This window comes from Lissotriton vulgaris, chromosome 8 (genome assembly GCF_964263255.1).
Source record: "Lissotriton vulgaris chromosome 8, aLisVul1.2, whole genome shotgun sequence".
Lineage (NCBI taxonomy): Eukaryota > Metazoa > Chordata > Amphibia > Caudata > Salamandridae > Lissotriton > Lissotriton vulgaris.
The window spans coordinates 118,483,005-118,508,949 of NC_141696.1; the positions used below are offsets into that span (position 1 = coordinate 118,483,005).

The window sequence follows — 25,945 nt, forward strand, 5'->3', positions numbered from 1 at the left end:
GGTGCTGCGGTGAGCCGTGCTGCCAGGGTGGGTCTCCACAGGAACCAGAGGCAGGCTGTCAGGATCGCGCCGGGGCTGTGGGGCGATCTGACATACAGCTAGCTCCTTGGAACCCCACCCCGCCCCCTCGGTGGCTGGGCGCTACACTCTGCCCCTGTCATCCTGCCGCCGCCCCCGCCTTTAATCCCAGCGCCGCTCGCACGTAAATCAGAACACACACAGAGATCAGGAAAATAAAATACCCGGGTGCGCCTAGAACCCCCCCAACCGGGGCACTTCGGGCAGAGGCGCTGCTTTCCTGTTCTGAAGAAGAGGAAGAGAGGGCGGCAGCTGACGGCGAGGGGACTTTGGGTGACTGACAGCAGGCATCAATTCATTATCGAGGAGCGGGGAGCATCCCTCGGCTGCTGCGCCCTCCGGGAGCCGCTCACACCGACCCCCGCCCCCGGCCGGGTCCTAACAAGTGTCAGGCGGACAGGAGTGGCCATGGGCGACAAAGGCACCAGGTAGGACCTCGCTGGGCTTCCAGGCACTCGTTTCAGGCAGCCCCGGGGGCAGGGCGGCCGGGGAGGTTTCCTCTGCGTGGTCGATGTTGCATTTGCAAGCGCTGTTGGCTAGCTGCTTTTAGGACATGTATCGCCAAGCCGGCTGGGTGTATTTCTTCAAAATGGCTATCCACTTTCAGAGCCGCTGCTTCCACTGGCTGTGAGGCTTCGTTGTGCAATTGCGAAACATACTCTACAATGGCTCCGCCACTACGACTGAATGCATTAATACTTGAGCGCGTTTCGCTGCTGAGAAATATTATGTATGGATCGCTCTAATGGCGTAGGCAGTGAGTAGTAGAAATGCATCGCGTGCCGTTCCCTGACCCCGTGCCCCCTGGTAATGCTTTTTGCAAGCTCTGTGCAGAAAAGGCAGGTTCCTTTTGGCAATGCTTGCTTGGAAACACGTGTACTCAGGAGAGCGCTTCTGCGCTGTCTCTGACCCCCTGCGCCACACTTGCCTCAGAATACCGGGCACAGCACAAGACCGTGCTGCAAATCGCCTCTAGGCGCTTTCATCGTCAGGAGGCTGTTCTACTTATGTTTTTCAGCCAGCAATACTCGCTTTCTGCTTGCCCCTGCTAGCTTCATGTTTTGACAGATAAGTGACCAGAACACGAGTTTCTGACATAAATGGCCCAGGATCACACATGTTGGTTAGGTCGAAAAATGGATATGTGTAGTTTCTTTCTGAAATCAGCACTTCCGCACTTGACCATATCTCGGTCCATATTTTTCACGTGGCAGGATGTCAAAAAGCATGTTTAGCACTTTAGTTCCCACAGGATGTAACATTTTGAAAGGGGGCCTGTGGCGCACAGAGTTACAGGCTTCTGTCCCTAAGGGGCTATTTACAAGCCGCCACCCGTAGGTCACTTTTTCCCATGTTAAAAGGATGCACTGGCGGCGCAAGTGGCTTGTAAATATGTAGACGTTTTTGTTTAATGTAAAATATTTATGTAAAAGAATCGACCGAAACAGTACACATACTTCCATATACGTCAGAGTAAAATAAACATACTCCTCTAAGTTTCAACAGAAAAGCCTATCTTTGAGATACCAAAAACATACATCTTCCAAGTTGAAATAGCAAATATACAACACGTTGAAAAATACAATCTCTTGAGAGCTCTGTAGTCTTGTAATGTACTGTGGGTGGGGTGGTAGCTGGCTGCCAAGTTGAAATAACAAATATACAGCATGTTGAAAAATACAGTCTCTTGAGAGTTCTGTAATCTTGTAAATGCACCTATGGGTGGGGTGGTAGCTGGAGATCTCTTTAGTTTCTATGTTCTAGGAACCAAGTCAGTTAGTTTAGTATTCTGTATGAATTTATTTAGCTCCCTTCGCTTCACTTGGCGCTACACGCTAGCCTCTAGCTTCGTCGTGTGCACTCAGGGTGGTAACACTTCAGCATCAACCCACAGACACAGGAAGGTGGGCGTGAAGGCGCGTGCGGGACGTAGCTTCCGCGTGCGGTCCAAGTTGACACCTCCCATGATCCTCCGGGGACGCACGCTTTGTGGCGTGGCCTCGTCGTGTCCACTGGAGCCCTCGAGCTGGCCTCGCGCCGTGTTTACACGGACTATAGCGGAAGCAGCAGCTGCCCTGGTTACTGGGAGGGCATTGATTGGTAACCGATACAGAGCGCCAGGCCTCGGCTCCGCCATCCATCCATGTGTTCCTGCTGTGCTTACCTCGAGATAGAAGTCACGACCCATCAGGCCATTTGAGCAGAGAGCTTAGGTCGAAGGTCAAGGGTTAGGCAGGATGGACAATTCAAAAGTGCCAAAACTTGCTCAGACAACTATAATATCTAATCAGTCTTGGGCCTTTCACTTACAAATATTTCAAAGAAAGTAAACTAAGACTACAGCACCCAGAATCCATTAGGTTGCCAAGCAACATACCCCATGGCAAATAGTAAGATGAAAACAGTGGATGGTGGGTCTCTAAAAGGGGCATGGCCTATGGAATTAAGGGTGAGGTTTAAACACGTAAACTACATTTCTGTGATTTCTGTACTGTGCCACCGACTGGTATTTTCGTGCCTCTCTGAGCTTTGAGCTATTGCATCAAGATATATAACACAATAACTGAGATACACTTAGAACCAGCCAGGACTATTGGCTTTGTCAATGGTTATTAGCAGTTTAAAATAAATGGGTAACCACAACGATTGTTAATAAGTACTATTGTAAATGTTTTCATTCTTAAATTCTGAGACTTGAATTTAACATTACTAAGTAAGGCCTGTGAAGGGGACAGTGGTCTTCAGTGTTTCATTCACTCCTGTGAGGTTCATTCTATGTTATACATATACGCCCTTCTTTCTCTCCACATCTCCTCCATTCGCATATCTTGCACCGCGTCTCTTCCCTCTTCTGCACCCTCTTTTTACTCTCTCCTGAATGCATGTCCTTGCATATCCTTCACTTCACCACCCAAGACACACACACACCCACTCACCTGTAAACACCGCATTTTCTTCTGCTATTGCCTCGTCAATATTTTGACAACTCTGTACACTCTTCACACAGTGAATCCTGCACCGAACCACAATTGCACTGGAACTCGCCACCGTTGCCCTGTGCGCTTTGTAGCGAGATCAAGGATTGGGTGGTCATACATTCTGTTAACAAAAGATTCTCCCTCAGGGTCTAAAGTACGTACAAAAAGGGAACAACAACGCTAAGGATGCCTGGCCTCCACCTTGGGGGTGCCCAGGAGTGGACGCCTCACAGGGAAAGCCAGGATGGGTTCCACAGCGGTATTCGTACAAGCGCCTTGAGACCCTTGCGGGTGAGTAGTGCGCTATACAAGTATCAATTTACATTTTTTTTTACATTTATCTATGACCCACTCCTAAAATAGCGGGGAAGGGAAAAAAACTTTTTTTTATATAACCCTCACCCACTGTAATAGTGGCATGCTTCATCATCAGGGTCACCTTGGCTCCTAAAGGCCAGGGTGGGCTTAACCATATTTCAGGGAGCTCTTATGAAGATTGTTAAATAAGGGGGCGAAACTCTAAAGATAAAACATACTCATCCACTCCTGAGGTATCCCTTTATTAATGGTATGGCTGGGAAACATTAAAATATACAGTGTGATAGGGGTTTTAGGATGCAACTTATGACCCTAAAGTCATCAACATGTTTCCGCCCTATTCTAATGACCTGAAGAAGTCCTGGGCTTTCGTCAGGGTGGGTTTGTATTTTTAGCACTTCCCATTGACATACTTTTTGTGTTTTTGTGTGACATGCAAACACACTCAAAATCATGCACAGGCGGTGTAATACTTGCCACTCTGGGTTGTACCTGTATATACAACATTATTTGACATGAGAATAATTGCCTGCATGTGGTTTCTCGTACGTGACCCTTTCATCTCCCCTTCCTCATGTATCCTGAACAACTTAGTGGCCCACTGATAGGCAGAGGGAGAAACTTTAACTGCCTTCAGTCTCAACTTGAGAAGCCTTTGTAAAACCCTGGAGGAGGCTCTATTCAAAGTATGCACTGTACAAGAGTAATATGCAGCACAAATAAAAAATACAGAAACACGACATCCTGTAAATATCAACAATTTCAGGCAATGCAACCAGATTAAGCAAAACGTGAAATATAAACAGGAACTAAATAGCTGACATAGATTGTGTTAACCTTTTTTACAATAATTGTTCAGAAATTGGTCAGTGTTTTTGCTTTTCAAGTCAAGGACATACATAAAGGGCCCGATAGGGACCCTTTTCAGCATCATTTTATAATTACTACTGGGTCTGAAACCATGGAAGTCAATTTACCAAAATGCCAGGGGTAGCGAAAGTGACATCACATGCCCCCTGACCTTCACTTTCACTCACAAATGCATATTTTTATGCAAACACACACATTCACACATACACATACACATACAAACACACTCTGCCTACACATGCACACACATGCACACACTCTCTTACACAAACACTCGAAACTGCAAGCACGCACACAACACACATTTAAAAAGTGTATTTTTGACAAGCTTCAGCGGCCAGGGAAAGTCATATTCCAGCTATTGGTACTCCATTTTTTATTAAACTAATTTTGAATAATGTAATATTATTCACTATTAGGATAATAAAGAATTGACAGAAAACAAGGTGAGTGAAGCCCCCACCGATGTCCAGAAGGACGAGCCGCTTCCGTTCCTGCCACTGGTTTTGTCACTGCTGACGCTATGGGTCACAAAGGCAGTGCCAGGGGTCGCAAGGGAAATGCCAGGGGTCGCAGCAGCGACCTCTGGCCACCCCTAAATGACATCCATGTCTGAGACCCGGAGGGACCCCGCCCACTTAAAGCCCTGGAACATAGTGTATCATATTCTATCACACGATCATGCTCTGGACAGAATGCTTGCATGTTGCCATTAAAATTGCTTTTCCAGATTACACGTTGTTCCATTTAGTGAGAACATAGTTCATTTTGCATCTTTAAGGTCTCAGTAAGCAACAAAGTGCTGATTTTACAAGCTGGCTAATAGTAGCTGCTAAGACCAGAACATGCTGTAATTGTGATTCATTGCAATGCCTACCTCCACTGCTAAAATACTAGGAAGAGACAAAATGAACCCCTGGAAGCTGAGCATCATTTGGCAACACAGCTATGCTACGCCCTCGGCGTGGTCGGCCTTCATTCAAAACACCAATAAATCTGGAATATTTTGATTGGCTAGATACCCTGGAAAGCCTATCTAGAGTATTTCGAAATCAGCTCAGAAAAAGCAGAGCTTTGAGAAATGGTGGGAAAGAGCAGCAACATTCTAGGACAAGAGACCACCTGAAGAATGACTTCCTTAGGAGGGCAGACTGTTGGATATGTGGAGCAGTAAATATCTGTAGAATTTCATACACAAGAGATGGTTGCAATTCTGAAGATGGCAGATTGGCACTTTCAAGGAAGTTGACACTCACTGTGAAGCTGATTCCAATAAGGATAATAGTTGCCAAAGTATTTGAGGTGTCGCCGATTGCCTCCTACCTCAACATTTAAAAGGTATCATTCAAATATTAGCTAAATCGACAGTGGGTGCCCCCCTGGATCATAGGAATCCAAGGTTTCCCACCACTTAGCACCAAGGAACTATGACCAAGGCCACTGTGGCCGGGGAGGGTCAAATTATGCAGCAGGGCAGAGTAAATTATACAAGAAAAGGTAAATTATGCGACATTATGCAGCACATTATGGGCCATATGTATCATCAAACTATTTTGCATTTCCTAAGTAGCAAATTTTAAGGAATCGCTATTTAGGAAATGCAAAATGGTACGTATGAACAAAATCGCTTTTTATTTCCAATTCCTTAAGCTTCCTTATTTGCAAATTTGCATTTTGCGAATTCGCAATTAAGGAATAATTTCCAATGCATTCCTATGGGCCAGGAGGCCCATAGGAATGAATGCAAAATAATTCTCAAATTGCGAATTCGCAATTTGAGAATTATTGCAAGGGTGCAGGGGTGTCTCAAAGACAACCTGCTGCACCCCTGAAAAGAACATGTATGTGCTTAAGGCGCACATACATGCCCTATGGGCATGTGTGTGCATCATATGCCTCCTTTAAAAATGCCAATTTGTGCATTTCTGGAAGAATTTGCAAGTTACCATCAACTGAAAGTTGGTGGTAATTTGCAAATTCTTAAACAAAATTCGCAAGCTGAAATTGCTACATACATAGCATTTAAGCAATCGCAAATTTGCGATTCCCTAAATGCTATGGAAAAATAAGGAATCGCACAAGTTTGCAATTCCTTATTTTGGGAATGTTTCATACATTCCAAAACGTGTAAAACGGCCGTTTGCGAGTCGCAAAGGCCGAAATTCTGCGAATTTCGGCCTTTGCGATTCAAAAACGGCTTGATACATATGGCCCTTTGTCATAGTATTACTTCATTATTTAGTCATTTCTAAACATCTTAACATGTCTAGGTATTAGTTGTCCCTCATTAATACCAGTTCAACACCCAAATAAAGCAATAAGCTACAGAAAGATGACCAGTCAACCTTTGCAAAGGGTCTTCCACTGCGTGGCAACACATGTCGCTGTATTTTTACTAACTTTTAAATCATTTGAGCTAGAAAAATTTTTTTTTGTCGAAATCTGCAGATTATGCAGCAGATGATGGATTATGTGGTAAATGTGGCAAATCTACGATTTTGCAAAAATCGCAGCGCTGCACAATCGCATCGTTCCAGTGGCCCCAATTATGATCAATGTGCAACGGTGTAGACCGCCCTGCCTCACCCCCGTTTGTCTCTCACAGCAGTCAGCGCCAGGACGCCTCTTTGCTGGGGCAGCTGTTGCGCTTTATAAACATTATAACATAACATAATGGTACCAGGTACGTTCTTTCTCATACTCCATGTTGTGCGAAGATCTATATACACGTACGCGATCTTACAGATAACACTGCCAATAGAGTAGGTCTAAGTCAGTTCTTTGGGAGAGAGGATTGAGTTACACACAAGGTCAAACTATGCGCCTGCCTTAGGTGCACACATTAGGACTTGTGCCTAGTTCCTGCTGATAAAAGTTGTTTCTCTTTTTATTGCACACTGCACTTTGTTATTACTAGGTACCGGAGCAGTTGTCAGGTCTCGGAGTTTTGACAATTGCTATACATTTTAAAGACATTTTGACCTGTTTTTTGTAAGACAATTCACATAACTGTTTGTTATAGCACTTTGCTAAATGTAAAAAAGCTTAGAATCTCTTTTGGCTTGTAATTTTTAACATTGTACATGTTATTGATAACTATAATGGTTTTAAGTAACAACACAAAAAAAATATTGTTTTTATTATTGGAGTTACTCTCAAAAGAATCAATGTAATTTCTTTGGAAGAAATTACATTGAACCTGTGGAGTGCCATGGGTTACTTCGAGAACAGCAGAGCAGTTTAGCAAAAAATCGTCTAATGGGGTGGGGGGAGGAGGGGTAAAAACTGGAATAATTAGCATTGAAGCTAAAACAGGCAAATCCCAAGAAGCCCAGTATTTGAGATCCATTGTTGAATTAAGCAAAGTAATAGGATGAGTGCGTATTTTGCGCTGAGTTAAAAGTAATGTAGTGGCTGGAACAGCACATAATCCCTGCACCACCTTAAGGTGCCTGCCTCGCGGTGCAGGGATTAACACAATCTTCCATTTCTCTATGGGTGCTTCGGCTAAGTTACAGCCGCAGCACAAACTTCCATAGAGAAATGGGAGTATGCGACCACACTATGAGCCCGATTAGGATCGCAGTGAATCCGCATCCTCTGGGCCGGAGGAAGCCACCGCCGGCCCGGAGGATGCGGATTCACCGCTGCGGACACAGAAAAGACCCCCGCCAGATTAGGATGGCTGGGCGGGTTATGTTTCCGTCCGCCGCTTTTCCGCCGCGGTCGCCTTCAGACCGCGGCGGAAAAGCTCTAATATGGCGGCGGTGTCTATCACTTGTTTATGTTGGGTGTGTTGGCCCAACGAACCATGCACTATTCACTTGGTGCTATGCACCTAAACTTATTATACTTGTTCAACAAAACATAAACCTGTTGTGATTTCAGTTTCTTCTTTTTTTATTTTTTAACTTCTTTTGTATCTTTTATGTCATATATGCACTTCACCTCATATTGATATTGACAATCTTTCAATTTTCATTAACAGTCAAAAATAACAACCAAAATAATCTTAACATTTCTTGTTCATGTTATGATTTACAATGCCATATAATGTACATTTTATGAGAGAGCCCAATGCATTTCGGCACTACCAAAGTGCCTTCATCAGGGCCCTTTTGAAGATGGGAGAATTAGCAACACACAAGGTATTTTTGTTACAATTATTAAATTTCTGTTTAAACAACAGTTATTTCTTGTGGAAAGACCATCACTATGCCCAGTTGACTGGCACGTCTATGGGATTTGCGGGAGCGCCCGCTTATGCTAATATTTTTATGGCCCACTTCGAATCTGAGAACATCATGTGCAAAGCGGATTGGAAACATGTGAAAATGTACTGTCGTTTTATTGACGATATTTTTCTGATTTGGGATAGCACTAAGGAACACTTGGAAACACTAATTCAGATGATGAATTCAATTAATCCAAGAATCAAGTTCACACACAAGATGGACTCACAGACGATAGATTTCTTGGATGTCAGAATTATCAAGGAAGCATCAGGCTTTTCAACCCAATTGTACACAAAACCTACAGATAAAAACAATGCTTTGGGATACACCAGCTTTCACCCTAGGAGTTTAATCAGAAACCTACCTAAATCCCAATTCATAAGAATCAAGAGAATATGTTCAGACAACCAAGTTTCCAAAAGCACAATTCAGCAACATGCCAGTAAATACGAAGCCAGAGGGTACCCTCGTAAAGAACTAGGCCAACACACCCAACATAAACAAGCTATAACCACAAGGGACTGACAAACCCAGTAACCATAGCACCAAAGACAAGTATAGAACAATAGGGTGAACGGAGTGCTCCCTTATCCAATAAAATATCAGGCGGTGTCTATCAGACACCGCCAGCCATATTAGGATGACGGCTGAGACATGCTTTTCCACGGCTGGTTTTCTGCCGTAGAAAAGCATGTGGTGTTTTGAGTATGGGGGCCCGTTGCGGGCCCCCAGGGGTGTTGAGGGGTGGGGGGTGCACATGGGGGGTACCTATGGTACCCCCCTGCCTTTGCATGCACGAAGCGGCTGGCACCGCGTGGTGCCTGCTGCTTCGTGCATGCAAATAAAAATATGCACATTTAACCTTGCGGCGGGTGCTGCTTGAAGTAGCATCCACCGCAATGTTAAATATAGGGGATGTGACCGCTAGGGTGGCGGTCACATCCTAATTCCGAGGGAGGGAACGCCGCAGCCCCTGCGGACGGTCCCTCCACCTCGGGGGTGGCAGACGGATGCTGGTCCGTTCGCCATCCTAATCGGGCCCTATGTTCGGTCGCATTGTAATTGCAGTGTCGGTACCGTCAACCGGAGGTCGGTCGATACCGAGACCGCTATGGTGTTGGTCGGAGGCAACTCTGACAGACATCCTAATCGAGCCTTACCCTCTTTTATTTGGATGGGGCTTCTGAAGTTATGACAGTGATAGACTAAGGATCCGCGCTTCATTTTAGCCGGTGGTTTCCAGTGCTCAGCACCGGCATTTAATTGTCAACACAGGAGCTTGAATGTCTATCACAGGGTGGCGCTGTCTGGCTAATTTAGAGCATACTACAACAGTTAATTATTAATTCAGTAGACATTAAAAATGACTATTACGTGTTGCCCAAGCCACTCTTATAGTTTTGGGGTCCTGAAATAGGCAGAAATCGCACTTGTAAGAGTATGATAGTTAGCAGTTCTGTAGTTAGTTGTATAGTTACTATCATTGACAGCGCTGGCTGGGGCAATGTGTTGAAGAAGCTGCATTGGTCTTTATGATAAGAGCCCTTGCACTTATATTTTTACAAATGAAGCACTGCTGAGGATCCATGACCAAGTAATCACAGAATTGTCCGACGAGCGTCCATTGCAGAGGAATGGCTGGCATTTAGCATGTTTGTTTCACAGCAACTAGAATTAAATACATTCAACAAGGTGTGTGAGCAAGATTTGTGCAATTTGCTTTCACATAATTATGCAAAATTACGTATATCATGAAATGCAAATCCATCATTTCGGCATATTTTAATGCATCATGAGTCTTATGTAAACTTTTGATGGGAGGGCACCCTTTGCGTGAAAAAAAATATGCAAAAACGAAAGAACCGCAAACAACAGCCACTCGTCTTCTATTGTTCCTGCATGTTTGTTTTACATTTTTATGGCAAATTGCAGTCCTGGTAAATTTTTACTACCACTAGCCCGTAATTATGCAAAGCGGTGTAATGGTGTAATTCCAGAAACTTTGCGTAAGAAGCATGACATGAAATTCCCCAAACTATGCAAAATTTGCAAATTATGCGTACATCATTTTACCAAGGCCTAGATTTGCATTTGCAGATATTTTTTTAAACTTTAGAATTCTTTTATTTCTTAAGTTGCATGGTCGGGCAATCAAAGTGCCGAGCTTTTAGAGGTGCCCGTGGTTGTAGGATGAGAAGATAGTTGGGAAGCACCGTAAGGAAGTTTTAGCCCTAGGGATAAGAACCTGTAGGTTAGCAGCCATGGTGTCCTTAAACCCCCGACACATTAAGTTGAACATTTGCCTGGTGCAGTTTCTTGAAATTTTCAAAGACTTGACCAGGGTAAAGGTCCTTTCCAAACAAGGCCCTAGTATGCCTGAATCCAGGAAGGGCTCCAACAACCTGGCGCATTTGGGTATGGTGGACTCCCGAATGATGTGCTGCTAAGGGGCACCTGAGGATGGCGAGTGAGAGGAATTTTGCCCCCTATGCTGTCTGTGGGGCCCATAGATCCACGGGGGCACCCTTATACCCCTTATGCTGGTCGTGTTTTATATCTAGTCCCTTGCCCCTTTATAGCTTAATCATTGTGCGGCCATGTTATGATAGGGCAGAGTTATCCCATTGATAGTTTAACATGAAAAGGCTTAAGTCCTTGTACATTAACTGCTGCTATGATTGGCCAGATGTGCCCTAGCCTGTGTTCTTTCATGTTTATACCTTTGTAATTCAGTAAATTAGTTTGGTCGAACACTGTTATTGGCCCCCGGACAGATACAAGAAGATCAGGGCCAGGAGGACAACTGGTTGCACCTAGCACTTTGCTATGCACTGTTCACTTTATAGTATGATAACTGTGTGGCTATGTCCTAGGTTTCTAAGTCTGCTGTTACTCTGGGGAGCGGGGTATCCATATGAGACTCATTCAAATCTAAGTGCTGTGCTAGCTCACCATACAATGCCCTGGATTTGGTGAGGCCTAAGCGCTGTGTTTCCCATTTGCTGATATGGTCAATCTGTTTTAAGTCTGTGCTTGTATCATGTTTTTCTACATTTATAGAAATGGTTATGATAATCCGATTGATTGTATGTTTCATGTTTATGGTTTCTATTAAAATCCTATGTCTGGCTCACAGGGCCATCCATGGCCAAGGCTCGGAAGGGATCAGGTCCCTAATTAGTCTATATACCCCTAACAGAACTCTCCGTTCAGCCTCTAGAAATCTACTCACTGTCCCCAGATTCAAGAGGACGAAATGGGGAGGAAGAGCTTTTTCCACCCTGGCTCCTAGGCTATGGAACTCACTCCCCCAGGAACTCTCCAGCCAACCATCTGTGGCGATCTTCTGTAAACTTCTGAAGACTTGACTCTTCTCTCAGACCTACTAATGTCTTGTAAAGCCTGTGTCATCAGCCTTCTTGTTTTCCCTTGTCTGTATATTGTTTGTTTGCTGTTTGCGCCTTGATGCCCTTGTGGTTAAGTCTGCGCATTACATGACATATTTCATTCATTCATTCATTAACTAATAAACTAATAATTTAATTTAACTGGTCAGCACTAGGAAGAGCATATTAGGTGTGTGAAGGGCCAAGAAGATCATGACACTCAATAACAAGATTTGTCGGCACAGTTAGACCGGGACCAGGGGTACCATGTGACATACTCTGGTTCATCGAATAAGCAAGTAATGCGTCCTGACCCACAAGCTTTATATTAGTGGAGGAACCAGGACCTGCTCAGAGTTTTCTTGTGCCAGTGGGAAGCAATATGTCTACTGTAGGTTTTATAACTGTAAGAGACTTGAACAGTGGCAGTGGAAGTTCTAGGCACTAGGTATACTCTTGCACCATTTGATGACCCTGGTGCCAACCCCACAAGAAAAGAGTCAAGAAGGTATGGCAGGTGATGTCATAATTTGAGAAGACGGCTCCTGAAGTAGTTTGCTTGCGCCTTATACCCAATTTTTAATAGAACTAAAAAAACATGAAGCGAGTTGGAAGAAAATTGGATATGTAGTATCTGAGGAGAAAGCAGAGCTGATCAGAATTGATCAGTCTGAGCTTTTTAGGGATCAATGTCATTGTGTTCTGATAGAGCAGGCCCAGAAGTTGTTTCCATTATTGATACAGAATCCGTAAGGTAAGGTAATCGTCAATAGTTGTAAAGAGACCTTTTCATGAAATGGTTCCGCGGTCCCTGGTGCAGCATTTACAGCACTGGCTGTTGTGCTATTAATTTGCGAGGAAGCACCAACCTCAAAGGAGTATTTATTGGAGTACCCGAGCCCTCTGGACTATGAGACAAGAGTGACTGAGGAGGAAGAACGGATCAAAGAAAGCTATGAATCAAGACGTCAAATTGACTTCCAGCCAGGTAAGGAAGTGGCACTTTCATGACAGATTTTACGAGATCCCACTTTATGAATGGACTTTTATAAGAAGAATAGTAAAATTATTTTAATTCTGCTGCTTATGTAATAAAATGGAATCCAGTGATATTGCCTCAAACTTCGGCTCATCTTTTCACCTTTGAAAAGTGAACAAAATATAGTTTATTAATTTTTGTATTAAATCAACCCATTAAACAAAGCACAACATATCTTTGGTCTGTTTTTTGCACTAACATACGTACTATTTGCACAATTTCTTATTAAACAAGCACAAAAAAAGTTGCAAATGGACGTGTCCGAATGTTCCTTTACTTGCAAAAAACGTCTGTATTATGGTGCTAGAGTTGTATTTACTTATGATTACATGATCTTTGTGGCATTACTTAAAACTTTGCACAGTTGAAAAAAAAAGACACATCTATTTGCAGCATTTTTGCTCCTTGTGTAATAGAAAATAGAGTAGGTGGTATTTGCACTAAACAAACCTGACACAAGCTAATTATATACATATTTTTTTGCTATGATTAAAATAATAAGTACTGGAAAAAATATACTTTCTTTACTTTTTAAGAATTAAAAATTGGCTAGAGTTAAGGCTCTTTTATAAACGCATGTCTGTTATCATCTCCATAACACCTTCAGAATGATTTACATAAAAAAGTCTAATATACATGTTTATCAATTGTTCCACAATCCATTTCCTAATTTTTGATCTGTTACAGAACCTTCACCGTAATAAAGATCAGGGCACAATGTGGATGATCCTTTCTGTAGTACTTCAGTAGCAAAATGGTGTAAAATGGTTTTGCCCTGTTTTTTTTGTACCAGTGAAAACCTTTTGTAAGAAAGCAAGTCCATGGAGCGATGAGGACAATGCTGGAACAGACATACAGAGTATTAGGATTAAAAGAACAGTTGAAAGTGACAGAAAAACGAAATTAAACTATGAAAGCAGCATCTGACAAAAAGTTAACAAACAACTGAAAAATCACTCTATGTACTAAAATTGAGCACAATGAAAGCAATGATCTTTAGGGCACAGACCCACCCAGGAATCAGCCTGCACAATCGTATCACGCTTGTGAAAGGAAAATACAAATGTGACACAACCAAACACCACCAAGTAGTATGTACATCATTTTGATCCCTGGAGTGAGACAAAAAAGAAGTCATTTAAGAATCTCTGGCCAGTGAAGTATTTTGGTGGATGAGAGCAAAGTAAAGACCTCCAGCCTTTGAAAGGAGGAAGGGGTCTGACTTGGGTGGTATAAAAGTGCTTGAAGGCCTGTTTTTATTGGTGAGAAGTGTGATAGCACCAGTGGCTGTAGTACACTAGGGCAGATGTATCAAGATAGCCATTTGCGATTTCTAAATATCGATTTTTAAGGAATCGCTATTTAGAAATCGCAAAATGGCATGTATGAAAAAAATCGCTATTTTTTAGCGATTTCTTAATCTTCCCTATTTGCGAATTCGCAATTTGCGAATTCGCAATTAAGGAATAATTTCCCATTCATTCCTATGGGCCAGGAGGCCCATAGGAATGATTGTGAAGTAATTCTCAAATTGCGAATTCGCAATTTGCTAATCGCAAATTGAGAATTATTTCAAGGGTGCAGGGGTGTCTCAAAGACACCCTGCTGCACCCCTGAAATGTACATGTGTGTGCATATGGCGCCCATACATGCCCTATGGGCATGTGTGTGCGTCACATGCCACCTTAAAAAATGACAAATTGTGCTTTTTTAATAGAATTCGCAAATTACCATCAACAACAAGTTGGTGGTAATTTGCGATTTCTTAACCAAAATTCGCAAATTGAAATTGCTACATACATAGCATTTAAGGAATCGCAAAAATTGTGATTCCTTAAATGCTATGGCAAAATAAGGAATCGCAATTTTTTGCTATTCCTTAAATTGCGATTTTTTGATACATTCAAAAACATGCAAAAAGGCCGTTTGCGATTCGCAAAGGCCGAAATTCTGCGAATTTCGGCCTTTGCGAGTCGTAAAAGGCTTGATACATCTGCCCCTAAGTGCTCTATGGATAACCTCTTTCTGCACCCAGGGGGCGCTTTGGGATATCAGAAGGTGCTTCTTATGCAGCCCAATCTGTAATGCAGGTTAAATTGGCGCTATATGTGCGCTGGTGCGATCTCAAGAAGGTGTTCCTTCATTTGCATAGGGGCGTGGCCTCATGTAAATCAGGAAAGACTTTTCCCATGAGGCTGTGCCATTTTACAGACAGGTGCAGAGGCAAAGTAGCTGTCAGGGGGTGCACTGACTGTGCTGTACCTTGAGATAGTAACAAGCAAGGCAACCCTCACACCCCTCTTGAGAGCAGCCCTGGAAAGGGAGGAAAGGGGTCCCAAAGACTCCCTCAGAGATACGCCTGCAGGTGGGTGCAGTGACGTTCTGCACCTCTCTGAGGGGTGGGGGTAATCTGTACTTCTTTAAACTCCAGCAAGTTGCTGTCAGCACAGCGAAAGGCAATGGCTTCAAACAGCTGCCCCACCTTTCACTAATATTCTGCCCCAGGGGAGGCACGAGTTAACGGCTACATGAAGGGAGCACTTTAATTGTCATAGGGCGCACCGTACCAGTGAGGGCCCAGTGCACTTTGTTAAAGGTACACTATAGTACAAACTACAGCAGTGAGCCCGATCATTGATGCAGGCGCAGGAGCAAACATATTAAAGTAGTAAAAAGTGTTGTATGGTAATAATTAATTATTTCTTCTTTGCACAATACCAGTTGAACAAGTACAGCTAAAATCTTTCTTAGAGAAAAGTACTGTTCCATTTGTTGATTTTTTTCAGACTCTAAAAGGAATTTGAGTTGGTACTTCAATTGGATTTGCCCTGATTTTTGTTGATAAACTTGGCAATTCTGCTTCATTGATCATATAGGAATAGGTTAGACTGCTTTGGCATACTCTGAAGTGATTTCTTTGTGTATTTTCTGTTCTTCATCTATATTTCAATCGGACAGGAATACTAACTTTTGTTTGTTTCTTCACCAGCGTTGATATAAAAATACCAACCATGTTGGTAAGATATTGGCCGGGAGGGGGATGGTAGGAACTCTAGCCACAGAGATGGTAAAAAGAGCACAAAATCTTGCACTGGTGGCTGTCTGGTCAATATACCAAATCAATCCCACTAATCATCACTGCATGAAAAACCGAATGCAATCAACACCAATGATAGCAAACCATCTGCTGTTCAAGCCAAGCCATATTGGTGAAGGGGGGCCTTGGTTTTGACCAGAACTTCACTACTAGCCCCCAATAGTAGTACTATATTTTGTATATTTATTTATTTGTGTTTTTGGTAAAGTCGTGCAAGCCACTAAACAGTAGCACCACGCCGCTTTGATTGCGGGATCGCATGTGTACAAATAGCAGTCGAGTCCCAGTGTTGGAACACACAAGGGACCCAGTTTGGCCATTCGTAGCAGAGAACGTTACAACAGAAACTAGGCCATCTGAGATCCCCGCTGAGGGTCAGAGCCTTGAAGGAGAAGAGTCCAAGTGTCCACTGTGATGAGAGATTGTGAAATGTTGACCAGCTCACTAAATGAATTTACAGATATGTGCTGAACCCAGGTAGAGCGCATGACTCAAAAAACCAAGGCATGACTTGATCGAGGATACGAGCGGGCAAAACACCACCTTCTAAAAGTAGTTGTGGGATGACTTGCAAATGTAGGGGTAGAAATTGCCTGTCTCTGGATTAGAGCCCAGCAAAGTTTTTATTAAGCCAGAGTAGTCTTGCGAAGTTCTCGATTACTGGTCTATCTACCAGCTCAAGGAGTTTCCTACTTTGCCATGTCTACTCACTTGTGTAGTGTTCTATTATAAGTGTTGGATGGCGCTGGTGACTCCAAAGCATTCTTATGTTGCTTTATCCTACGAGTACTGCAAGACCATGTGGCATCGTTATTTACTAATCATGCTTTCTCATGAGTGACTCAGCACAAAAACCGCTTGCATAAAACATGGTTGCAAAAGTTCAGATTATCATGCAGAAGCACTGCTGATAATGGCATACAGGTGCTTCGCCAGCTTTTCATAGTTTTTGTGAGATTTATGCGTAGTTCTTGAGGAAAAAACTTCACACAACCTTGGAGCGGGTGTTCCCAAGCGCGCAAATCCAAAGGAAACCGTAGAAGAATTTAGAAACTTGTGAACTTGCTTGCTCAATATTTCCTCATTGGCTCATTCAGTTGACATCTCCCATTCTTGGTCACTCTTCACCTAGTTCACTCTGTTGTTTAATTCCATATCTCATCCCTGGTTTAAACACCCACTTACTATGTCAGCATTTCACTCTCATGTTAAACTCTAACAATGTACAAATCTGGAATTATATTTAGATTTCTCATCTAATCTATTTAGTATTTCCATCTAATAAGCACCTCTTAGATTTCTAATCTTCCCTTCGTCATGTGATGCAGTGTGTGTTTTGGAAGTTTTTTAAAGAACTACATGGTTCAGAAATCCAACTGAGGATATGACTGAACAAACGGAAGAGCAAGGCAATTGACTGAGGGAGCAAGGGAGGGAGTGATAATAGTTTTAGAACAATAACTATGGGGGAGGGGGGTGTTGGAGGTGCCGCCGAGCGCTTTGCTAGGGCCGGTTTTCGGCCGATTTTGTTGCAGGGCCGAATTTGCAAAAACGGCCCTGTAACAAAACCCGCCCCCAGGGGCTCAAAACCGGCCCCCACCCGTGCGGCGCACCGGGGGATTGCCCGGTGCCCGCTATGGCCAGTCCGGGCCTGACCATATCTGACTGGCAATATGGCTGCTACACATGTACATGCACGCTCAGCAGCTACTTTGCAATTATTTAAAAAAACGATTACAAGACAACCACGATGCATGCATGCGCCTGCATGGTGGCCATCTTGTATTGGTTTTCATAAAAATAAAGAAAACCCAGTGATTGTATGTGCATGGGCAGCCATTTATAATTGTTTTAAACAATTTAAAATTGTCTGTCCCGCCTCTGTATTAGCTTTGTGCTGTGGACGGATCGCAGATGGTCAAGATGGTACTGGGGAAATGTTAAATAGAGAGGGGGCTGAAAGATTGACAGGCAGTGCAAGGAGACAGAGGAAGAAAATATAGGGCCATATTTTCAAGAAAGGGTGATACATTATTGCTGCTTTTATCGGCAGGAAACGTCCGATAAAGCGGCGATAATGGGTTTGATGATATGCCCTTGTGAATTAGAATAGAAACCCAGGTTAACACCAGAACCTAGGCTTCTATGGGAATTCACAAGGGCATATTATCAAGCCCATTATCGCCGCTTTAGCGGCAGTTTCCTGCCGATAAAAGCATCGATAATGTATCGCCATTTCTTGATAATATGGCCCATAATTCCTTATACACTGCCATACAAGGTTGTGACATCATAAGCTAGAGGATATAATTTATCCAATCAAAACACAGTGGGACTGAAATGCTCCTTTTTTGGGACAAATCGAAGAACAAGAGGGAAAGCCAATAAATCAGAGTAGAGGAAACAGAGATATGTAAGACAACCACCCAGTCATGACCAAGGGATTGATACAAATTATTTATAAGTCTATATTATATCAAATAAGTTTCTTGCGGTCAGACAACTAAAGCTGTTAATATGTGAGACCTAAAAAGTCCAGGCAGCAAAAAACAGGTAGAAAGATTTTGCTGACAGCAATCACTCTAGGCCAGGATTCCATTAACCATCTAGCTCTGAACCTGACACATTTTGCTAATTGTACCTTTATGTACTAAGAACAATGCAACATTTTTATTGGTCCAATCTAAATCCTACTCTCATCAGGACTTTCTGCGGATACAAACAATCTCCTTCATCCAGCTCCCCAATGTCTCTTTCCTGATCAGGCTTTCAGGGCTGTGAACATCAGCTGTGTGTTGTAAGTGAGTGTTTGTTTGTTCAGTTAGAGATACAGCAGGCTTGTGTAATGGTGCCTCCAGCAGTCTAAACTCCAGAGGAGATCCTTCTTTAACGTCTCCTAGCAGCGTTGAGTACTTGTGCAGCTTGTGTATGATTTGGCTGTAACTATGATACCTTTTGTTTGGGGCGTTCCCCTATCCTACAGCAGGACTCTAGTTACACTGTCTAAAATACCTAATTTGAGCCAGTGGTTTCCGGTGCTCGGCACCAGCACTTAATTTTCAACATCAGCACTCTTGACAGTCACCCACACGGTGGTGCTATTTGTCTTATTCAGAGATAAGTACAACAACAGTTGTTTAATAATTCAATATACATTAAAAAGGACTAATACATGTCGCCCAAGTTATTCCCATAGCTTCAGGGAGTGTGATGGTTAGTAGTTAGTAATTGTGTTAGTACTGTAATTGGCAGTGCTGGCAGGGTATGGATGGTGCAAGCCTGCAGTGGCCCCCTAACAAGGACCCTTGCACTTATTTATTTTTTTACAAATTAAGAACTGACTACCTTTTGAAAGAACATGGAGGTGAGTTTCCGGTGTGAGGTATTCTGAAGCATACATAGGAATTTTAGGAGAGATATCTTTGAATAGAGGGCGTTCTGACCTATCAAAGAGAGCGCGAGATTCCTCCAATGGGCTACATCAGTTTTATATGTTATAGGAAGCTATGCTTTTTTTCTTCTTATCTGTATGCCTAGATAGCGAAATCCCTAAGCAGCAATTTGTAAAGGGCATCCCATTTCCTTTGGGGGATCCCAATTTGTTAACAAGCAGGCCTCCGGAATATGATATATAGTGGCAGACGTATCATTCAAGGAAACATGACAGGCGTTTGATTGAACACAGCAGAGAAGGCGGAGCGAGGTGCTAATGGACATCTGTTTGTTCCAATCACAAAAAGGTGGCAAATGGCTGGGGTTTTCTGCAGTGCTAAGCAAAGTGGATTAATGACAGTTTCATAGCAGACAGTGCAATAATCTTTTACACTCTGTGAGGGACAATTGATGGAGCCTCGGCCCGTGTTTGGTGGAGTTCTCAAGACACTGAATAACCTGGTGACGTTTGTAAGAATAATTAAGGAGAAAGGAACGAATATGAAGAATAAATGCTTGGATGTTTTAATTTCTGAGACATTTCGCGCAGCTTCGTTCGCTGAGAGCAGCCAGGAGTAGACCGCGTGAAGCCCGCGAGTGGATCTTCACACAAATGGAGGCCGGGGTAAACACTGACTTCCGGTTCATGGAAGCGCCCATTGTCCTCAGCTGTGAGCACGCGCCATCTTAAATCCAATGGCTTCCCGCGTGCGCGGACTCCCACGAGGCCTTTCATTTAACTTGACGTCTTATTGATCGACCTTAGGCCATGGATTATTGAACAGTAGTCAGTTCTCATCAGTTTGTTCGGAGAGGTAAGCAATTAAAAGGAAGCAGAAGAAAGAGAAAACAATATAGGGGCAGCTATGCAGGGGTTAAACTACCAAGAGGGGCAGAGCACACGTCCAATAATAGGGAAGCTTGAGCATGGAGTCAGGAAAGATGGACGAATAGGGTGACCAGAATTTTGAAGCCAAAAACCAGGAAGTATTTTCTTAAAGATTTTGTAATTTGCATTTGCAAGGACCAGAGCAACTGCCTAAGGCCAATTGAAATATATTTGCCATATTAAAGTGACATACAATTCTCCTAAATCTTTAGTCGAAAGGACGTATAAAGCCAACAAAGTTGTGAAAAAAAATTCCTTTGTGGTTGCTCTGAAACCTACACACCCCCTGCGTACTGCTTATGACCTCGCAAACGACACCGGAGATTACTGCACTAATGCATCGTCACTGATATCTCTGCTGATACAACCAATGGTCTTACTCGTGTGGAGGTGAAATTCTGGAGGTAAAGTTCTGCAGTTTCACTTACCATTATTATAATCCTCAATATCATTAAATCTTGTTATAAGGATGCAGTACCACTGTTAGACTCTAGAGGGCGTGGGTGAGAAAAGATGTCATAATCTATCTACACTGTCACCAGTTATTAATTCGAGCTGGAGGTTGCCGGTGGGCCATGCCAGCCCTTATTTTGGGGGGCTGGGACAAATTACGTTTGTCCCCTGGGCCCTGATGATCAAATATTACAATGAAAGAGACCTTTAAATATGGTTCTGTTATTCCATTGGCACCACAATGTGACTGAATTGCGAACTGCAGTCTGTAGTACCAGAAACAAACCATTCATAAGAAACTTCATATATTGTGACCAAAATTATATTGTTTCTGGCGGTATTAAATGCCCTGAAGTCAGCCACCACCAAAGTACCACTTCAGTTGCCTAGCTTTGAATATATGGCCCCAAAAAGCTTTTGCAGCTACACTTCCAAGTAATATTTATTCCAAGGCTGCAGCACCACTGTCAACATCTATATGTCCTCACCACACAACGTGTATGAAAGAAAGGCTGCTGTCGTTGCGCGCTCCATCTATAGAATTCTCTACAGGCATTAGATGCAAACGTAAAGCTGTGTTACTGCTGTCAACATCTAGATGTTGTCATTGAGAATATATATAAGGCTGAAACTGTCGTATTCATAGGGCCTGATTAGCAGATGGACGTGTGTGTGCGGAAACATGGAGGGGATCAGGAAAAACATGGATGAGTAGGTCAGATAAATCCTGGTCCTGCATGTTATTCCACATTCTGGCTTAAAAACGCATACCAGTATGATGCAGGGGAAGAATTACTGACCTGAACTGGTGACTGTGGCCCTGGTAAACACTGTCATGGAGCCTTTGTTCCTAGATAGCTTTAAAAAATATTTTTAAAAATACAGTTAGGTTGCACTTCCACTGTCAACTTCTCAATGTCCTCAAACTGAACATCTGGACATGATAGGCTCCATACTATGCCATACCTATCATCATACATATGTAGATCCTGATGTATATTTTGCTGTGCAAAGATTATTAAAAAAGGGGGTGTAAGCCAGTGTTTAGGACTGTTTGTACCTTGCTGATACTCAGAAATGATTATTTGGTCTCCCCCCCCCTCCAAAAAAAAAAATATATATTAGTTAGTGAGCAAGGCGGGAGCAAACCGGCGAAACGCGTCTGAGCAGTAACTGAGCATGTAATAAATCGTTTGGATTGAGATTCACTGAGTCAGCGCCTTCTTTGATTGGAAGTTTGGTGTGGTAAAGAATATATATATATATTCAATGAAAAAACCATAGGTTTTAGCCCATATATAGTTAGGGATTAGCATTTTCAAAACCTTATTTTACTCGCATAAAACCATTGAAATTCGCATATATAGTTAGATGCGCTAACTATATATCGCGCACCCGCAATCCACTGCTGATGATGTCACATATTACATCATTCATGACATGCTCAGTGACATCACTGATGACATCACTGATGACATCTCAAATGACATCACTGATGACATCACTGATGACAACATCCAGTGACTGTATGTTTCTGTAAAGTTAAAATATGTCTTACATATTGAAGAATGAGTGGATGTATAAGTGTCTGGATGAAGGATTTAGTAGGTGCATGACTGACTGTATGAGTGAGTGATTAAATGTGTCTCACTGAGTGAATGGGTTAGTGACTAAACTGTCTTAATTTGTGCATCATTATGTCTGTTGTTCTGTAAACTGCTGCATGTGTTGATCAGTAGCTATATGAGTAACTATATGGGTTATTGATTGGTTGCCCAAGTATTTGTATGGGAGACTGAGTGTGTGTGGGTGACTGGGAGGTGTATGACTTTGTGCATAGATGTGTGAGCAGTTGATTCACTAGATGTATAGGTTAAAAGTGCATGTGGAAACAGCTGTATGGGTGGTTGACTGTGTGCATGAGTGTATTGGTGAGTGAATGGATATCTCAGTGCTACATGTCAAAGTAAGTACATATGTAAAACACAGTACATGTGAGAGTTGACATATATAAATAACTGTGCATAAGAGCCAGTGAATGTGTGAGTGGCTGTATGGATCATTGTGAACTTGTATCAGGGATTGTATAAGAGAGTAAATATGTGTTAGTATATGTTTGAATAAGTAAGGTGTGTATAACTGTATAGTAGAGGAAATGGAGGTGTGATTGATTCTTCGCATGACTGACTAGGTGTGTGAGTAACTCCATGGATGAGTGACAGTCTGTGAGTTTTTGTTTACACTGAGTGTATCTAAGGTTATATTAGAGTCTGAAGAGGTTCATCGTATTATCACATGAATGATGTCATTAGTGATGTGCTCAGTAATGTCAAATGAGATGTCAAATGAGATGTCATCAGTGATGTCATTTGAGATGTCTTCAGTGATGTCATCAGTGATGTCATTTGAGATGTCATCAGTGATGTCATCAGTGATGTCACTGAGCATGTCATGAATGATGTAATATGTGACATCATCAGCAGTGGATTGCGGCTGCGCGATATATAGTTAGCGCATCTCACTATATATGCGAATTTCAATGGTTTTATGCGAGTAAAATAAGGTTTTGAAAATGCTAATCCCTAACTATATATGGGCTAAAACCTATGGTTTTTTCATTGAATTTCAATGTTTTTTTAATAACAAATATCAAAAGCTGTCAAATGTCAAGTACGTGATAGGTAAAAACATTTTCGTGTTTATGCACGCTGATGTGCTTTAAACGCTGCCCCCCCCCCCTCTTTTCTCTTAGAAGTACTCTCTCTTTGCAGATAGTGAAGGGTAGTTAACGTAGGCCTTTGCCCCCGTTGTAATCCGTCGTGCCTGCTTGTCTCTCCATTTGATTGATTGTTATCCAAGCATTTACTATTTTAGAATTTATTCTCTTTGGTTCATTCTCTATTTACTAACAAGCACAAAGCCGCAATACTCTGTTTAGTCTTTGCAGATAGTGAAAAATCGTGTTAAAAAAAAAAATAATCGAGCAAAATCAGTAGGCCACTAATGGGATCTCTTTTTGACCTCGCTAAAATAGAAACATTAGGAACAACCCTTCATGAGAAATACGAAACTAGTGAGATGAACTGAGCTCCACACCATGATGGCTGCAAGACAGCTCGGCTCCGCCACCCACCCCGCCCAAAATAACGATAAACTCTATGCAAATATTATAAATATATACAACACACCAGCAAAGTAACAGGGTAAAACATTTTATTAAATAACTATTTACATAACTATTTTATACTTTTTGTTGCCTGATCCGGCTAGCTCAATCGATCGAGCATGAAACTCATGCATTCTGATAGCAAGCGTTGCTGCTGATGCTATGCAAACAAAAACTGGTTTTCAGTTTGTACATTCTTCAAGATTTTTCATCCAAGGCTGGTTGAGAGTTTGTAGAACGATGGCTTCAGATTTTCAACATACGGTCTGGTGGCGCGGACTGGGAGGGTGAGCTTGACTTCTGCCCCCTCCCCAAGTCGTGTTGCCCTGGCGTGGCCTAAGATCGCCCCCGACATAGGCGGCCGGCTCCCGGGGTCCGGCGGAACTTTTTGCCTTTTGATGACTCTTCCATTCTGGACCTTATCCCACAATCCGCTTGACCTGAAGACACGCTGTAGTGGGGCGCCCCTTTACCGTTTCAGTTGTCATTCCGCCCGCTTTTGCTACACTGTGCCTCTTCCGCCATTCAGCTGTTTACTGCCTGCTCTTGCGACTACAGCGTCTCGCTCACCATGTAGTTGAGTTGCTCCCGCTCTTGCGATGCAACTATAGGCGGCTGCCACAGGACTCTCAAAATGGCGGCCGCCTCTTCAGATTTGGGCGTGGTCCACTAAAATGGCCATGTGACACCTTGGAACTCGGACGCTTGTCTGCAAGGGCTTGGGCCCCATTCTCGAAAGCGTCCACTGAGCCTTGAAGATTCGACAAAAGTCTTGGGGGCCCCCGACTCCCGCAGGCTTCTGGTGGGGAGCGGCTGCCATGATTGCTCGTGGAATGGCCACGACTGAGATACGAGATGGTGGTGCTCTCATGCTAACGCCAGCTTCAGTCTGAAACATCCGGAAACACTGTAGACTACCAATTCGATCAGTTCCGGTAGCGCCCCAACGTGACCCGGTAGGGAAGAACTTGCCCTCCCCTCTTTGACTGATGGTTCTTGTTGCCTGTCCCTTCTGTTGTCATTTAACAGAACTTTTTAGACTGCTGAAAGGGGTTGTGTTCCGACCGCTGGTTGGTGGAGACATTTTGACTATATTCTGGACCTACATTGTCGCATAATGCGTTATATGACACGCCGCGTTAGCGCACTCGGAAGTACTCCAGTGCGCGAAGCGCAGCTTCCCGGAAGGGATCCGGGGCGCGGCGCGCAGCGCGTAACGTAAGCATAACAGGTCATGTGACTTGTTAATAAAACTTTTCATTGGTTCATTTTACTTTTGTTATACTAATGATGAAAGGCTTGGTCATATGACCTAAAAATTACGCTTTTTATTGCTTTCAAACATTATTTTTTCTTAAACATATATGTTATAATGTTCCAGGCTAATGTATTTTCCCGGAAAATTTACAACTGTCCTGCAAGTAAAATATATTCCTTTTTCTAGCAAAAGGGCGTTTCTTCGTCCCATGACTGAGCCGTTGAGCAAAAGATGCTCGGCCTGCTGTCTTAGTCGCCGATACGCCCGAATATCAGATTCTTATCGATCACTTTATGTTGCAGGAGTAAAAAACACAACAGCCCTTGACCATTTATCTTTACTGCGTTCCTGCGTATTATACCTTTTATCCGTCATGTAATTGGACTGCTTTATTTCACTTGCCTTTTACTGATTCGAAAACAGTGACTAAAATTAAAAACTTTACCAATGTAAATACTACTACCATGTTTTGTTTTAAAAACCTTTATTGTGAAAATGTCAGTATACAAATACGGGCCTATAACCACGTGGGCCGGCCACGGAGCAAACTGGAATCGTATATGATGAGGAGACATTTACACTGTAGAGGAACGCAACAAGCGGGCCATTAGGTTGCAAGAACTATGGTGTCTAACAGTTGCGGAATCGGTGGACGTACATTTTGTAATTAAAATACGACAGGGCCACTTACAATAAAATTATCTAGATATACATTTGCGGGCAAGTACCATGGGTGACGTTAATTC

General features: G+C 42.9%; 1 protein-coding gene across 2 annotated transcripts in view; it reads left to right on the plus strand.

Annotated features, from left to right (window-relative positions):
• LOC147693572 (beta-arrestin-1) overlaps window positions 1-25,945 on the plus strand; it is a 903,972-nt gene continuing 878,027 nt past the window's right edge. For both annotated transcript variants that reach the window (XM_086933800.1, XM_086933802.1), the window contains exon 1: window positions 1-506. In XM_086933800.1, the coding sequence (XP_086789926.1) occupies window positions 487-506 (20 nt within the window). In that variant the 5' untranslated portion in view covers window positions 1-486. The remainder of the gene's footprint in view (window positions 507-25,945) is intronic.